At 48.4% G+C, this 17500-nt stretch overlaps 1 protein-coding gene across 1 annotated transcript in view; it reads left to right on the forward strand.

Moving 5' to 3' along the window:
- LOC121840362 (netrin receptor UNC5A-like) overlaps nucleotides 1-17500 on the forward strand; it is a 140864-nt gene that overhangs the window by 84426 nt on the left and 38938 nt on the right. The window contains exon 7 of the mRNA XM_042303027.1: nucleotides 11968-12201. Coding sequence (XP_042158961.1) covers nucleotides 11968-12201 — 234 coding nt within the window. The remainder of the gene's footprint in view (nucleotides 1-11967; nucleotides 12202-17500) is intronic.

Consider the following 17500-nt stretch of genomic DNA (forward strand, 5'->3'; position numbering starts at 1 on the left):
GTTGAGGTCAGTGGGCTGACTGTGAACGCTCTGAGAGACTCTGGGTTGAGGTCAGTGGGCTGACTGTGAACACTCTGAGAGACTCTGGGTTGAGGTCAGTGGGCTGACTGTGAACGCTCTGAGAGACTCTGGGTTGAGGTCAGTGGGCTGACTGTGAACACTCTGAGAGACTCTGGGTTGAGGTCAGTGGGCTGACTGTGAACACTCTGAGAGACTCTGGGTTGAGGTCAGTGGGCTGACTGTGAACGCTCTGAGAGACTCTGGGTTGAGGTCAGTGGGCTGACTGTGAACGCTCTGAGAGACTCTGGGTTGAGGTCAGTGGGCTGACTGTGAACGCTCTGAGAGACTCTGGGTTGAAGTCAGTGGGCTGACTGTGAACGCTCTGAGAGACTCTGGGTTGAGGTCAGTGGGCTGACTGTGAACACTCTGAGAGACTCTGGGTTGAGGTCAGTGATAAAGTAGACTACAGTACTACTTCAAAGCAATGAGCTGTAAGTGTACCTACCATAGGAGTCCCCTCGAAGTCTACCATTGACTATGTACATACCCAGCGTGTGACAGAGCTGCAGGAGTTGTGACCCATTTTTGTTGGTTATGTTGTTGTAGTTGTGTGTAGGGCGGCATATGGGGGAGGGAATGCTGTCACCTCCAGGTAGGTGTTTGTTCCCCTGTGTGCTGAATGCTGTCACCTCCAGGTAGGTGTTTGTTCCCCTGTGTGCTGAATGCTGTCACCTCTAGGTAGGTGTTTGTCCCCCTGTGTGCTGAATGCTGTCACCTCCAGGTAGGTGTTTGTTCCCCTGTGTGCTGAATGCTGTCACCTCCAGGTAGGTGTTTGTCCCCCTGTGTGCTGAATGCTGTCACCTCTAGGTAGGTGTTTGTTCCCCTGTGTGCTGAATGCTGTCACCTCCAGGTAGGTGTTTGTTCCCCTGTGTGCTGAATGCTGTCACCTCCAGGTAGGTGTTTGTTCCCCTGTGTGCTGAATGCTGTCACCTCCAGGTAGGTGTTTGTTCCCCTGTGTGCTGAGGGTGTTAGATTCTACTCCAGTTCTGGCATTTAGGTCGCCACAGACTAGTACATGTCCCTGAGCCTGGAAATGATTGATTTCCCCCTCTAGGATGAAGAAGCTGTCTTCATTAAAGTATGGGGATTCTAGTGGGTAGCACACAGGAGGACATTTTTCTCTGTTGAGATCATTTTCTTTTGAATTTCTAGCCAAATGTGAAATGTTCCTGTTTTTATTAATTTAATGGAGTGAGTTAGCTCTGCTCTATACCAAATTAGCATACCCCCTGAGTCTCTTCCCTGTTTCACACCTGGTAGTGTGGTGGATGGGACTACCAGCTCTCTGTAACCTAGAGGGCAACCAGTGGGTCCGTCTCCTCTATACCATGTTTCTTGTTTGATGACAATGTCTGTATTTCCGATATCTTTGTTGAAGTCCAGGTTCCTGCTCTTTAGGCCAAAGGCAGATGACCTCAGGCCTGGGATATTCCAGGATGATATAGTGAAGGCTTTGTGTTCCATAAAGTGTCCAATGTTGTTGGTCGTGTGGTTTGTACCCAGACCAGTAAGTGTCAGCAGAGCCTGCTGAGCATCTGGTACTTGCCATTGGCTTGGGCTAGCGTAAGAGCGGGGTTTGGGCCTGTTTGTCTGCTCACGGCCTGGGCGGATGTGTGATTTCCATGTTGAGGCCCTCTTTGCGGGGGTGGGGGGCATGGGGTGGGTAGGAGGGGCATAGGTATGATCCGAGGGGGCCTATATGAGGTGTGTGCATGGTTGGTTTGGGGGGTTATTGATTGGCTGGTGGTGCTGTGGTCTGGATGTAGGTTAGAGTGTCTTGCTGGTTGATCTGTTGCTACTGTGTGAGTTGTCGGGGCTTCGGTTGAGGGTGATGTCCTTTAGAGGTGGACCTGATCATAAAGGCTGGTCCAGGGTGGCCAGGTAGACATTTGGTTTTGAGGCACAGTCACAGGAAATAATTGTGTTTACCCTCTGTATGGTGGCAGGGTGGAGAAAAATACTTGCAAGTTGAGGAAAGTAGAAGAAGCTTTTTCAATCACTCCTTTGAGTGCTGTGGCCACCCATTCATGTTCAAGGCAAAGGGTGGGGTACTTTGAAGAATCTCAAATCTCAAATCTATTTTGATAGATTTTTTGGTTACTAAATGATTGTGTGTATATATATATATATATATATATATATATATATGTGTGTGTTATTTCATAGTTTTGACATCATCACTATTATTCTACAGTGTAGAAAATAGTAAAAATAAAGAAAAGCTCTTGAAATAGTAGGTGTGTCCAAATTTTTGACTGGTACTTTATGTATGGACACTACTGTTCAAAAGGGTCACTTAGAAATGTCCTTGTTTTTGACAGAAAAATACATGTATCCATTAAAATAACATCAAAGTGATCAGAAATACAGTGTAGACATTGTTAATGTTGTAAATGACTATTGTAGCTGGAAACGGCAGATTTTTTAATGGAATATCTACATAGGTGTACAGAGGCCCATTATCAGCATCCATCACTCCTGTGTTCCAATGGCACGTTGCGTTAGCTAATCCAAGTTGATCATTTTAAAAAGGTGAATTGATCAATAGAAAACTATTTTTCAATTATGTTAGCACAGCTGAAAACTGTTGTTCTGATTAAAGAAGAAATAAAACTGACCTCTTTAGACTAGTTGAGTATCTGGAGCATCAGCATTTGTGGGTTCGATGACAGGCTCAAAATGGGCAGAAACAAAGAACTTTCTTCTGAAACTCGTCAGTCTATTCTTGTTCTGAGAAATGAAGGCTATCCCATGTGAGAAATTGTCAAGAAACTGAAGATCTCGTACAACGACGTGTACAGTCGTGGCCAAAAGTTTTGAGAATGACACAAATATTAATTTTCACAAAGTCTGCTGCCTCAGTTAGTATGATGGCAATTTGCATATGCTCCAGAATGTTATGAAGAGGGATCAGATGAATTGCAATTAATTGCAAAGTCCCTCTTTACCATGCAAATTAACCTAATCCCTAAAAAACATTTCCACTGCATTTCAACCCTGCCACAAAAGGACCAGCTGACAACATGTCAGTGATTCTCTCGTTAACACAGGTGTGAGTGTTGCCAAGGACAAGGCTGGAGATCACTCTGTCATGCTGATTGAGTTCGAATAACAGACAGGAAGCTTCAAAAGGAGGGTGGTGCTTGTAATCATTGTTCTTCCTCTGTCAACCATGGTTACCTGCAAGGAAACACATGCCGTCATCATTGTTTTGCACAAAAAGGGCTTCACAGGCAAGGATATTGCTGCCAGTAAGACTGCACCTAAATCAATCAATTATCAGATCATCAAAAACTTCAAGGAGAGTGGTTCAATTGTTGTGAAGAAGGCTTCAGGGCGCCCAAGAAAGTCCAGCCAGGGCCGTCTCTTAAAGTTGATTCAGCTGCAGGATCGGAGCACCACCATGATAGAGCTTGCTCAGGAATGGCAGCAGGCAGGTGTGAGTGCATCTGCACACACATTGAGGTGAAGACTTTTGGAGGATGTCAAGAAGGGCAGCAAAGAAGACACTTCTCTCAAGGAAAAACATCAGGGACAGACTGATATTCTGTAAAAGGTACAGGGATTGGACTGCTGAGGACTGGGGTAAAGTCATTTTCTCTGATGAATCCCCTTTCCGATTGTTTGGGGCATCCGGACAAAAAGCTTGTTCGGAGAAGACAAGGTGAGGGCTACCATCAGTCCTGTGTCATGCCAACAGTAAAGCACCCTGAGACCATTCATTTGTGGGGTTGCTTCTCAGCCAAGGGAGTGGGCTCACTCACAATTTTGCCTAAGAACACAGCCATGAATAAAGAATGGTACCAACACATCCTCTGAGAGCAACTTCTCCCAACCATCCAGGAACAGTTTGGTGACGAACAATGCCTTTTCCAGCATGATGGAGCACCTTGCCATAAGGCAAAAGTGATAACTAAGTGGCTCGGGGAACAAAACATCGATATTTTGGGTCCATGGCCAGGAAACTCCCCAGACCTTAATCCCATTGAGAACTTGTGGTCAATCCTCAAGAGGCGGGTGGACAAACAAAAACCCACAAATTCTGACAAACTCCAAGCATTGATTATCCAAGAATTGGCTGCCATCAGTCAGGATGTGGCCCAGAAGTTAATTGACATCATTCCAGGGCGAATTGCAGAGGTCTTGAAAAACAAGAGTCAACACTGCAAATATTGACTCTTTGCATCAACTTCATGTAATTGTCAATAAAAACCTTTGACACTTCTGAAATGCTTGTAATTATACTTCAGTTTTCCATAGTAACATCTGACAAAAATACCTAAAGACACTGGAGCAGCAAACTTTGTGAAAATTAATATTTGTGTCATTCTCAAAACGTTTGGCCACGACTGTACTACTCCCTTCACAGAACAGCACAAACTGGCCCGAACCAGAATAGAAAGAGGAGTGGGAGGCCCCGGTGCACAACTGAGCAAGAGGACAAGTACATTAGTATCTAGTTTGAGAAACAGACGCCTCACAAGTCCTCAACTGGCAACTTCATTAAATAGTATCAGCAAAACACCAGTCTCAACGTCAACAGTGAAGAGGAAACTCCAGGATGCTGGCCTTCTAGACAGATTTGCAAAGAAAAAACCACATCTCAGAATGGCCAATAAAAAGAAAAGATTAAGACTGGCAAAAGAACACAGACACTAGACAGAGGAACTCTGCCGAGAAGGCCAGCATCCCGGAGTCACCTCTTCACTGTCAGTCTGTTGAGCTGTAGCGTGTCCTATCAGTCTGTTGAGCTGTAGCGTGTCCTGTCAGTCTGTTGAGCTGTAGCGTGTACTGTCAGTCTGTTGAGCTGTAGCGTGTCCTGTGAGTCTGTTGAGCTGTAGCGTGTCTTATCAGTCTGTTGGGCTGAAGCGTGTCCTGTCAGTCTGTTGAGCTGTAGCGTGTCCTGTCAGTCTGTTGAGTTGTAGCGTGTCCTATCAGTCTGTTGGGCTGTAGCGTGTACTGTCAGTCTGTTGAGCTGTAGCGTGTCCTGTCAGTCTGTTGAGCTGTAGCGTGTCCTGTCAGTCTGTTGAGCTGTAGCGTGTCCTGTCAGTCTGTTGTGCTGTAGCGTGTCCTATCAGTCTGTTGGGCTGTAGCGTGTCCTATCAGTCTGTTGAGCTGTAGCGTGTCCTATCAGTCTGTTGAGCTGTAGCGTGTCCTGTCAGTTGAGCTGTAGCGTGTCCTGTCAGTCTGTTGAGCTGTAGTGTGTCCTATCAGTCTGTTGAGCTGTAGCGTGTCCTGTCAGTCTGTTGAGCTGTAGCGTGTCCTATCAGTCTGTTGAGCTGTAGCGTGTCCTATCAGTCTGTTGAGCTGTAGCATGTCCTATCAGTCTGTTGAGCTGTAGCGTGTCCTATCAGTCTGTTGGGCTGTAGCGTGTCCTATCAGTCTGTTGGGCTGTAGCGTGTCCTATCAGTCTGTTGGGCTGTAGCGTGTCCTATCAGTCTGTTGAGCTGTAGCGTGTCCTATCAGTCTGTTGGGTTGTAGCGTGTCCTATCAGTCTGTTGGGCTGTAGCGTGTCCTATCAGTCTGTTGGGCTGTAGCGTGTCCTATCAGTCTGTTGGGCTGTAGCGTGTCCTATCAGTCTGTTGGGCTGTAGCGTGTCCTATCAGTCTGTTGGGCTGTAGCGTGTCCTATCAGTCTGTTGAGCTGTAGCGTGTCCTATCAGTCTGTTGGGTTGTAGCGTGTCCTATCAGTCTGTTGGGCTGTAGCGTGTCCTATCAGTCTGTTGGGCTGTAGCGTGTCCTATCAGTCTGTTGGGCTGTAGCGTGTCCTATCAGTCTGTTGGGCTGTAGCGTGTCCTATCAGTCTGTTGGGCTGTAGCGTGTCCTATCAGTCTGTTGGGCTGTAGCGTGTCCTATCAGTCTGTTGGGCTGTAGCGTGACCTATCAGTCTGTTGGGCTGTAGCGTGTCCTATCAGTCTGTTGGGCTGTAGCGTGTCCTATCAGTCTGTTGAGCTGTAGCGTGTCCTATCAGTCTGTTGGGCTGTAGCGTGTCCTGTCAGTCTGTTGGGCTGTAGCGTGTCTTATCAGTCTGTTGGGCTGTAGCGTGTCCTATCAGTCTGTTGGGCTGTAGCGTGTCCTATCAGGCTGTTGGGCTGTAGTGTGTCCTATCAGTCTGTTGGGCTGTAGCGTGTCCTATCAGTCTGTTGGGCTATAGCGTGTCCTATCAGTTGAGCTGTAGCGTGTCCTATCAGTCTGTTGGGCTGTAGCGTGTCCTATCAGTTGAGCTGTAGCGTGTCCTATCAGTCCGTTGGGCTGTAGCGTGTCCTATCAGTCTGTTGAGCTGTAGCGTGTCCTGTCAGTCTGTTGGGCTGTAGCGTGTCCTGTCAGTCTGTTGGGCTGTAGCGTGTCCTATCAGTCTGTTGGGCTGTAGCGTGTCCTGTCAGTCTGTTGAGCTGTAGCGTGTCCTGTCAGTTGAGCTGTAGCGTGTCCTATCAGTCTGTTGAGCTGTAGCGTGTCCTATCAGTCTGTTGAGCTGTAGCGTGTCCTGTCAGTTGGGCTGTAGCGTGTCCTATCAGTCTGTTGAGCTGTAGCGTGTCCTATCAGTCTGTTGAGCTGTAGCGTGTCCTGTCAGTTGGGCTGTAGCGTGTCCTATCAGTCTGTTGAGCTGTAGCGTGTCCTATCAGTCTGTTGAGCTGTAGCGTGTCCTGTCAGTTGGGCTGTAGCGTGTCCTATCAGTCTGTTGAGCTGTAGCGTGTCCTATCAGTCTGTTGGGCTGTAGCGTGTCCTATCAGTCTGTTGGGCTGTAGCGTGTCCTATCAGTCCGTTGGGCTGTAGCGTGTCCTATCAGTCTGTTGAGCTGTAGCGTGTCCTATCAGTCTGTTGGGCTGCAGCGTGTCCTATCAGTCTGTTGGGCTGTAGCGTGTCCTATCAGTCTGTTGGGCTGTAGCGTGTCCTATCAGTCTGTTGGGCTGTAGCGTGTCCTATCAGTCTGTTGGGCTGTAGCGTGTCCTATCAGTCTGTTGACGTGTAGCGTGTCCTATCAGTCTGTTGGGCTGTAGCGTGTCCTATCAGTCTGTTGGGCTGTAGCGTGTCCTGTCAGTCTGTTGGGCTGTAGCGTGTCCTATCAGTCTGTTGAGCTGTAGCGTGTCCTATCAGTCTGTTGAGCTGTAGCGTGTCCTGTCAGTTGGGCTGTAGTGTGTCCTATCAGTCTGTTGAGCTCTAGCGTGTCCTATCAGTCTGTTGAGCTGTAGCGTGTCCTGTCAGTTGGGCTGTAGCGTGTCCTATCAGTCTGTTGAGCTGTAGCGTGTCCTATCAGTCTGTTGGGCTGTAGCGTGTCCTGTCAGTTGGGCTGTAGCGTGTCCTATCAGTCTGTTGAGCTGTAGCGTGTCCTATCAGTCTGTTGGGCTGTAGCGTGTCCTATCAGTCTGTTGGGCTGTTGGCTGTCCTATCAGTCTGTTGGGCTGTAGCGTGTCCTATCAGTCTGTTGGGCTGTAGCGTGTCCTATCAGGCTGTTGGGCTGTAGCGTGTCCTATCAGTCTGTTGGGCTGTAGCGTGTCCTATCAGTCTGTTGAGCTGTAGCGTGTCCTATCAGTCTGTTGGGCTGTAGCGTGTCCTATCAGTCTGTTGAGCTGTAGCGTGTCCTATCAGTCTGTTGGGCTGTAGCGTGTCCTATCAGTCTGTTGAGCTGTAGCGTGTCCTATCAGTCTGTTGGGCTGTAGCGTGTCCTATCAGTCTGTTGGGCTGTAGCGTGTCCTATCAGTCTGTTGGGCTGTAGCGTGTCCTATCAGTCTGTTGGGCTGTAGCGTGTCCTATCAGTCTGTTGAGCTGTAGCGTGTCCTATCAGTCTGTTGGGCTGTAGCGTGTCCTATCAGTCTGTTGGGCTGTAGCGTGTCCTATCAGTCTGTTGGGCTGTAGCGTGTCCTATCAGTCTGTTGGGCTGTAGTGTGTCCTGTCAGTCTGTTGGGCTGTAGCGTGTCCTATCAGTCTGTTGGGCTGTAGCGTGTCCTATCAGTCTGTTGGGCTGTAGCGTGTCCTATCAGTCTGTTGGGCTGTAGCGTGTCCTATCAGTCTGTTGGGCTGTAGCGTGTCCTATCAGTCTGTTGGGCTGTAGCGTGTCCTATCAGTCTGTTGGGCTGTAGCGTGTCCTATCAGTCTGTTGGGCTGTAGCGTGTCCTATCAGTCTGTTGGGCTGTAGCGTGTCCTATCAGTCTGTTGGGCTGTAGCGTGTCCTATCAGTCTGTTGGGCTGTAGCGTGTCCTATCAGTCAGTTGGGCTGTAGCGTGTCCTATCAGTCTGTTGGGCTGTAGCGTGTCCTATCAGTCTGTTGGGCTGTAGCGTGTCCTATCAGTCTGTTGGGCTGTAGCGTGTCCTATCAGTCTGTTGGGCTGTAGCGTGTCCTATCAGTCTGTTGGGCTGTAGCGTGTCCTATCAGTCTGTTGGGCTGTAGCGTGTCCTATCAGTCTGTTGGGCTGTAGCGTGTCCTATCAGTCTGTTGGGCTGTAGCGTGTCCTATCAGTCTGTTGGGCTGTAGCGTGTCCTATCAGTCTGTTGGGCTGTAGCGTGTCCTATCAGTCTGTTGGGCTGTAGCGTGTCCTATCAGTCTGTTGGGCTGTAGCGTGTCCTATCAGTCTGTTGGGCTGTAGTCTGTCTGTTGGCTGTAGCGTGTCCTATCAGTCTGTTGGGCTGTAGCGTGTCCTATCAGTCTGTTGGGCTGTAGCGTGTCCTGTCAGTCTGTTGGGCTGTAGCGTGTCCTATCAGTCTGTTGGGCTGTAGCGTGTCCTATCAGTCTGTTGGGCTGTAGCGTGTCCTATCAGTCTGTTGGGCTGTAGTGTGTCCTATCAGTCTGTTGGGCTGTAGCGTGTCCTATCAGTCTGTTGGGCTGCGTGTCCTATCAGTTGAGCTGTAGCGTGTCCTATCAGTCTGTTGGGCTGTAGCGTGTCCTATCAGTTGAGCTGTAGCGTGTCCCAGTCTGTTGGGCTCAGTCTGTTGGGCTGTAGCGTCTGTTGAGCTCCTGTCAGTCTGTTGGGCTGTAGCGTGTCCTGTCAGTCTGTTGGGCTGTAGCGTGTCCTATCAGTCTGTTGGGCTGTAGCGTGTCCTGTCAGTCTGTTGAGCTGTAGCGTGTCCTGTCAGTTGAGCTGTAGCGTGTCCTATCAGTCTGTTGAGCTGTAGCGTGTCCTATCAGTCTGTTGAGCTGTAGCGTGTCCTGTCAGTTGGGCTGTAGCGTGTCCTATCAGTCTGTTGAGCTGTAGCGTGTCCTATCAGTCTGTTGAGCTGTAGATGTCCTGTCAGTTGGGCTGTAGCGTGTCCTATCAGTCTGTTGAGCTGTAGCGTGTCCTATCAGTCTGTTGAGCTGTAGCGTGTCCTGTCAGTTGGGCTGTAGCGTGTCCTATCAGTCTGTTGAGCTGTAGCGTGTCCTATCAGTCTGTTGGGCTGTAGCGTGTCCTATCAGTCTGTTGGGCTGTAGCGTGTCCTATCAGTCTGTTGAGCTGCAGCGTGTCCTATCAGTCTGTTGGGCTGTAGCTTGTCCTATCAGTCTGTTGGGCTGTAGCGTGTCCTATCGTCTGTTGAGCTGTAGCGTGTCCTATCAGTCTGTTGAGCTGTAGCGTGTCCTATCAGTCCGTTGGGCTGTAGCGTGTCCTATCAGTCTGTTGAGCTGTAGCGTGTCCTATCAGTCTGTTGGGCTGCAGCGTGTCCTATCAGTCTGTTGGGCTGTAGCGTGTCCTATCAGTCTGTTGGGCTGTAGCGTGTCCTATCAGTCTGTTGGGCTGTAGCGTGTCCTATCAGTCTGTTGGGCTGTAGCGTGTCCTATCAGTCTGTTGACGTGTAGCGTGTCCTATCAGTCTGTTGGGCTGTAGCGTGTCCTATCAGTCTGTTGGGCTGTAGCGTGTCCTGTCAGTCTGTTGGGCTGTAGCGTGTCCTATCAGTCTGTTGGGCTGTAGCGTGTCCTATCAGTCTGTTGAGCTGTAGCGTGTCCTGTGTAGTGTGTCCTATCAGTCTGTTGAGCTCTAGCGTGTCCTATCAGTCTGTTGAGCTGTAGCGTGTCCTGTCAGTTGGGCTGTAGTGTGTCCTATCAGTCTGTTGAGCTGTAGCGTGTCCTATCAGTCTGTTGAGCTGTAGCGTGTCCTATCAGTCTGTTGGGCTGTAGCGTGTCCTATCAGTCTGTTGGGCTGTAGCGTGTCCTATCAGTCTGTTGAGCTGTCCTAGTCTGTGTCCTATCAGTCTGTTGGGCTGTAGCGTGTCCTATCAGTCTGTTGGGCTGTAGCGTGTCCTATCAGTCTGTTAAGCTGTAGCGTGTCCTATCAGTCTGTTGGGCTGTAGCGTGTCCTATCAGTCTGTTGGGCTGTAGCGTGTCCTATCAGTCTGTTGAGCTGTAGCGTGTCCTATCAGTCTGTTGGGCTGTAGCGTGTCCTATCAGTCTGTTGAGTGTTGGGCTGTAGCGTGTCCTATCAGTCTGTTGGGCTGTAGCGTGTCCTATCAGTCTGTTGAGCTGTAGCGTGTCCTATCAGTCTGTTGGGCTGTAGCGTGTCCTATCAGTCTGTTGGGCTGTAGCGTGTCCTATCAGTCTGTTGGGCTGTAGCGTGTCCTATCAGTCTGTTGGGCTGTAGCGTGTCCTATCAGTCTGTTGAGCTGTAGCGTGTCCTATCAGTCTGTTGGGCTGTAGCGTGTCCTATCAGTCTGTTGGGCTGTAGCGTGTCCTATCAGTCTGTTGGGCTGTAGCGTGTCCTATCAGTCTGTTGGGCTGTAGTGTGTCCTGTCAGTCTGTTGGGCTGTAGCGTGTCCTATCAGTCTGTTGGGCTGTAGCGTGTCCTATCAGTCTGTTGGGCTGTAGCGTGTCCTATCAGTCTGTTGGGCTGTAGCGTGTCCTATCAGTCTGTTGGGCTGTAGCGTGTCCTATCAGTCTGTTGGGCTGTAGCGTGTCCTATCAGTCTGTTGGGCTGTTGTCCTATCAGTCTGTTGGGCTGTGCGTGTCTATCAGTCTGTTGGGCTGTAGCGTGTCCTATCAGTCTGTTGGGCTGTAGCGTGTCCTATCAGTCTGTTGGGCTGTAGCGTGTCCTATCAGTCTGTTGGGCTGTAGCGTGTCCTATCAGTCTGTTGGGCTGTAGCGTGTCCTATCAGTCTGTTGGGCTGTAGCGTGTCCTATCTGTTGGGCTGTAGTCTGTCTGGGGCTGTAGCGTGTCCTATCAGTCTGTTGGGCTGTAGCGTGTCCTATCAGTCTGTTGGGCTGTAGCGTGTCCTATCAGTCTGTTGGGCTGTAGCGTGTCCTATCAGTCTGTTGGGCTGTAGCGTGTCCTATCAGTCTGTTGGGCTGTAGCGTGTCCTATCAGTCTGTTGGGCTGTAGCGTGTCCTATCAGTCTGTTGGGCTGTAGCGTGTCCTATCAGTCTGTTGGGCTGTAGCGTGTCCTATCAGTCTGTTGGGCTGTAGCGTGTCCTATCAGTCTGTTGGGCTGTCCTATCAGTCTGTGGGCTGTAGCTATCAGTCTGTTGGGCTGTAGCGTGTCCTATCAGTCTGTTGGGCTGTAGCGTGTCCTATCAGTCTGTTGGGCTGTAGCGTGTCCTATCAGTCTGTTGGGCTGTAGCGTGTCCTATCAGTCTGTTGGGCTGTAGCGTGTCCTATCAGTCTGTTGGGCTGTAGCGTGTCCTGTCAGTTGAGCTGTTTCGGCAGGTGGAACAGACAACTCTCTTCACATTTCTCTTGTCTCTCCCTCTCTCTAAATCTCTTTAATCCAATATTTACTGGATGTTACATCTCTCCTTTCTCTCATCTTAGTTATTCTTTCTCTCCAGAAGCAGTTTTGTTGCCAGGAAACTAGAGTCCTCTTTCATGTGGTCTGAATTATTTAGTTGATTGTTAAAGTTCTATCACTGTCCACACATGCACCCTGACCCCACTACCACACACAGCCTGCCGATGACCCCACTACCACACACACACTGCCCCTAACCCCACACCTCTCTCTCTATCCCCAGGACGTCTTGATGATGGGGGAGGAGTTGATCTCGGAGCCGTATTACTGTCAGTTGGAGGCAGAGACGTGCAGAGTGTTCTCGGAGCAGTTGGGTCGTTTCTCTCTGGTGGGAGAATCTCTAAACATGTCCGCAGCTAAGCGTCTCCGCCTGGTGCTCTTCTCTGACGCATACTGCTCTACCCTAGAGTATAACATCAGAGTCTACTGCATGGATGATACACAAGATGTCTTCAAGGTAAGGAACCTAGATACACACACACCTTTAGAACCCCACAGAGGGTGTTGTTTCATCCACACACCTTTAGAACCCCACAGAGGTGTTGTTTCATCCACACACCTTTAGAACCACACAGAAGTGTTGTTTCATCCACACACCTTTAGAACCCCACAGAGGGTGTTGTTTCATCCACACACCTTTAGAACCACACAGAGGTGTTGTTTCATCCACACACCTTTAGAACCCCACAGAGGGTGTTGTTTCATCCACACACCTTTAGAACCCCACAGAGGGTGTTGTTTCATCCACACACCTTTAGAACCACACAGAGGTGTTGTTTCATCCACACACCTTTAGAACCCCACAGAGGTGTTGTTTCATCCACACACCTTTAGAACCACACAGAGGGTGTTGTTTCATCCACACACCTTTAGAACCACACAGAGGTGTTGTTTCATCCACACACCTTTAGAACCACACAGAGGTGTTGTTTCATCCACACACCTTTAGAACCCCACAGTGGGTGTTGTTTCATCCACACACCTTTAGAACCCCACAGAGGGTGTTGTTTCATCCACACACCTTTAGAACCACACAGAGGTGTTGTTTCATCCACACACCTTTAGAACCCCACAGAGGTGTTGTTTCATCCACACACCTTTAGAACCCCACAGAGGGTGTTGTTTCATCCACACACCTTTAGAACCACACAGAGGTGTTGTTTCATCCACACACCTTTAGAACCACACAGAGGTGTTGTTTCATCCACACACCTTTAGAACCCCACAGAGGGTGTTGTTTCATCCACACACCTTTAGAACCCCACAGAGGGTGTTGTTTCATCCTATCTATTAAAGGCTGATTATACCTCCTGCCTGAAATGTGCCTCCCGGACACTCGAGCTACCTAGTGTGTGTGTGTGTGTGTGTGTGTGTGTGTGTGTGTGTGTGTGTGTGTGTGTGTGTGTGTGTGTGTGTGTGCGTGTGCGTGTGTTTGTGTGTGTGTGTGTGTGTGTGTGCGTGCGCCCAACTTAAATGATCACCCCCTATGGGCCCTTGTCAAAAGTGGTGCACTATATAGGGAATATGGAGGCGTTTGGGAAGAGCCAATATGTGTTCTGAGTGGTTAATGTATCTGCGAAAGAAATGTCTCGCTGTGTAACGACTGATAGAGCTGTGTGATATCGAGATTACCAAACAGCAGGACTTAGTGTTAAATCAACCTGTAAAAACGACAACTCCATAGAGAGGCTGTGGCTTACCACAGGAACAGGAACAGGAAGAGGAGACTGAGTGGCTAATGCACTCTGGGGCCAGGGGGGAGACGGGTAAATAAGAGGAGAGGAGGGGAGAGGAGGGGAGAGGAGAATAGAGGAGGAGAGGAGGGCATAGGAGAAGAGAGGAGGGGAGAGGATAAGAGAGGAGGAGAGGAGGGGAGAGGATAAGAGAGGAGGAGACGAGGAGAGAGGAGGAGGAGAGGGGGGGGAGAGGAGGAGAGGAGGGGAGAGGAGAAGAGACGAGGAGAGAGGAGGGGAGAGGAGGGGAGAGGAGGAGAGAGGAGGGGAGAGGAGAAGGAGAGGAGGGGAGAGGAGAAGAGAGGAGGGCCCATAGGGGGTGATCATTTGAGACATCACAATACTGCATAATGACATCACAATACCCCATAATGACATCACAATACCCCATAATGACATCACAATACAACATAATGACATCCCAATACCCCATAATGACAAAGCAAAAACAATTTTTGTTGAATTTTTGCAAAGGTATATTTAAAAGTTGAAAAAATGAAATATCATAAAACACAACCACAAATGCTTTAGAGATCATAAAACACAACCACAAATACAGTTGTCAACAACATGAAAACAAAAAGTCAAGGACACATGTTTTACTCAGACAAGGTAGTTTGTTGGTTTTGAAAATGTAACTGAAGCTATCAAATTATGCATAATATCCACTGTTAAAGACAAATAGCTACAAAAATAATGACTGATAAATTATTCTGAATGTCCCTCTGCAACATTAGCCACACTTTCCGTATGAGACTGGTTTCTGCGGTTTTCCTGCCCTGCCACATCCTGGTATGTTGACCTGTTTAAAGGTCTTACATTGGCTACGGAGAGCGTGATCATACCCTGAACAGCTGGTGCTCTCATGCATGGTTTAATGTTGCTTGCCTCAATGCGAGCATAGAACAAACTTGTGTCACTTGGCAGCTCACGGCTGGGTTTCCCTTTGTAATCCATGATAGTTTGAAAGCCTTGCTATGTCCGGCGAGCGTCAGAGCCGGTGTAGTAGGATTCAATATTAGTCCTGTATTGACGCTTTGCCTGTTTGATGGTTCGTCAGAGGAGAAGGCGCAGCGGAATTTCCTATAAGCGTCCTGATTAGTGTCCTGCTCCTTGAAAGCAGCAGCTCTAGCCTTTAGCTCAGTTCAGATGTTGCCTGTAATCCATGGCTTCTGGTTGGGACATGTACTTGCGGTCACTTTGGGGATGACATCATCGATTCACTTATTAATGAAACCTGTAACTGATATGGTTAATTCCTCAATGCCATCAGATGAATCACGGAACATATTCCAGTCTGTGCTAGCAAAATAGTCCCGTAGCTTAGCAACCGCTTCATCGGACCACTTCTGCATTGCGCGTGTCACTGGTACTTCCTGTTTGAGGTTTTGTATGTAAGCAGGAATCAGGAGGATGGAGTTATGTCCGATTTGCCAAATGGAATGCATCACTGTGTGTGGAGTAAAGGTGATCTAGAGTTTTTTTGCCTCTTGTTGCATAGTTGACATGCTTGTAGAAATTCTGTGAGACGGATTTCAGTTTTTTCTGCATTAAAATCACTGGCCACCAGGAGTGCCTCCTTTGCGTGAGTATTTTCTTGTTTGGTTATGGCAGAACATAGCTCATTGCTAGGATATTACAGTTCTTCAGCTCCCGTTGATAGGATAGTCTTCAGCGGAGCTCGTCTTCGAGTTTACGTCAGCCTCTATTTCACCACTGTAGTTTCATCAGGGCGCCAGCACGTCAGCCTCTATTTCACCGTCTCTTTCTCTTCCAAGTGTCGGGGATTAGGGCGTGGTCTGGGGATTAGGGGGTGGTCCGGGGATTAGGGCGTGGTCCGGGGATTAGGGCGTGGTCCGGGGATTAGGGCGTGGTCCGGGGATTAGGGCGTGGTCCGGGGATTAGGGCGTGGTCGGGGATGGTGGTCCGGGGATTAGGGCGTGGTCCAGGGATTAGGGCGTGGTCCAGGGATTAGGGCGTGGTCCAGGGATTAGGGCGTGGTCCAGGGATTAGGGCGTGGTCCGGGGATTAGGCGTGGTCCGGGGATTAGGCGTGGTCCGGGGATTAGGGCGTGGTTTGGGGATTAGGGCGTGGTTCGGGGATTAGGGCGTGGTCCAGGGATTAGAGCGTGGTCCGGGGATTAGGGCGTGGTCCGGGGATTAGGGCGTGGTCCGGAGTTGCTGTTCTGATCTCCAGAAGCTATTTTTGGTCATAGGAAACAATGGAGGAAACATTATGTGCAAAAAAAATTACGATCAGCGATAAAAAAACACAAAATAGGTCAGGAGCAAAACTATGGAGGAGAGGAGAGGAAATGGGAGGAGAGGAGGGAGGAGAGGAAATTAAAGGAGAGGAGAGGAGAGGAGAGGAGAGGAGAGGAGAGGAGAAGAGGAGAGGAGAGGAAATGAGAGGAGAGGAGAGGAGAATGAGGGGAGGAGAGGAGAGGAGCGGGGAGGGGGGAGGGGGAGGGCTGAGAGTAGAGGTGTGCCGAGACAAAACCAGTGGCAGCGTGCATCTTTCTCATGTCAATCAGTCATGTGTGAGGTTCTACGTGGTCTAAATAACTCAACTGGCTAGTTTGCCTGTCTGTAAATAGAAGGGCGGGCTGTACGTTGATCCTGCTGTTCTGATTGGATAGAGTGAAATTGAATTTCTCCATCCACTCGCTTCATAATTTCACCCAATCCCTTTTACTGGCATGTTTTGGGTCTGATCATTTAGATTGCTGCTGCCTGCTACTCTTATAAATCCCATGGTGAGGACGTTTGATATCAAGCTGTCAATGTACATAATATCTAACAGGAGGAGCCAAGGGTAGGGGAGAAATATGAAATGCTGTTGAGCATTCTGACTGAGTGACAGGAGAGAAACAGACACCCCTCCGCACACTAATCTGCAAATGTTTTGCAGTGAGCACGTGCAGGGAGGGATTTTGCCAACATCTATTTATTTAGGCATATTAAAACACTTTCGTCCCCCCCCCAATCATGAGTATCATCCTATCCGACTATCAACTGTCAAAGTATAGGATTATAAATACGAGTATGGCCCTGTCGGCACACCTCTAGTCGAGAGACACGACAGGAGAGAGGAAAGGGAGGGAGTGGGATACAGGAGAGGATCCGCAGTGTAAAACCACACTATTGATGCAGGATAAAACCATACTATTGATGCAGGATAAAAGAACACTATTGATGCAGGATAAAAGAACACTATTGATGCAGGATAAAAGAACACTATTGATGCAGGATAAAACCACACTATTGATGCAGGATAAAACCATACTATTGATGCAGGATAAAAGAACACTATTGATGCAGGATAAAAGAACACTATTGATGCAGGATAAAAGAACACTATTGATGCAGGATAAAACAACACTATTGATGCAGGATAAAAGAACACTATTGATGCAGGATAAAACAACACTATTGATGCAGGATAAAAGAACACTATTGATGCAGGATAAAAGAACACTATTGATGCAGGATAAAACAACACTATTGATGCAGGATAAAAGAACACTATTGATGCAGGATAAAAGAACACTATTGATGCAGGATAAAAGAACACTATTGATGCAGGATAAAACCATACTATTGATGCAGGATAAAACCATACTATTGATGCAGGATAAAACCATACTATTGATGCAGGATAAAACCATACTATTGATGCAGGATAAAAGAACACTATTGATGCAGGATAAAACCATACTATTGATGCAGGATAAAACAACACTATTGATGCAGGATAAAACCATACTATTGATGCAGGATAAAACTATACTATTGATGCAGGATAAAACCATACTATTGATGCAGGATAAAACAACACTATTGATGCAGGATAAAACAACACTATTGATGCAGGATAAAAGAACACTATTGATGCAGGATAAAACCATACTATTGATGCAGGATAAAACCATACTATTGATGCAGGATAAAACAACACTATTGATGCAGGATAAAGCAACACTATTGATGCAGGATAAAACAACACTATTGATGCAGGATAAAA

The sequence above is a fragment of the Oncorhynchus tshawytscha genome, linkage group LG21 (genome assembly GCF_018296145.1).
Source record: "Oncorhynchus tshawytscha isolate Ot180627B linkage group LG21, Otsh_v2.0, whole genome shotgun sequence".
NCBI classification, from domain to species: domain Eukaryota; kingdom Metazoa; phylum Chordata; class Actinopteri; order Salmoniformes; family Salmonidae; genus Oncorhynchus; species Oncorhynchus tshawytscha.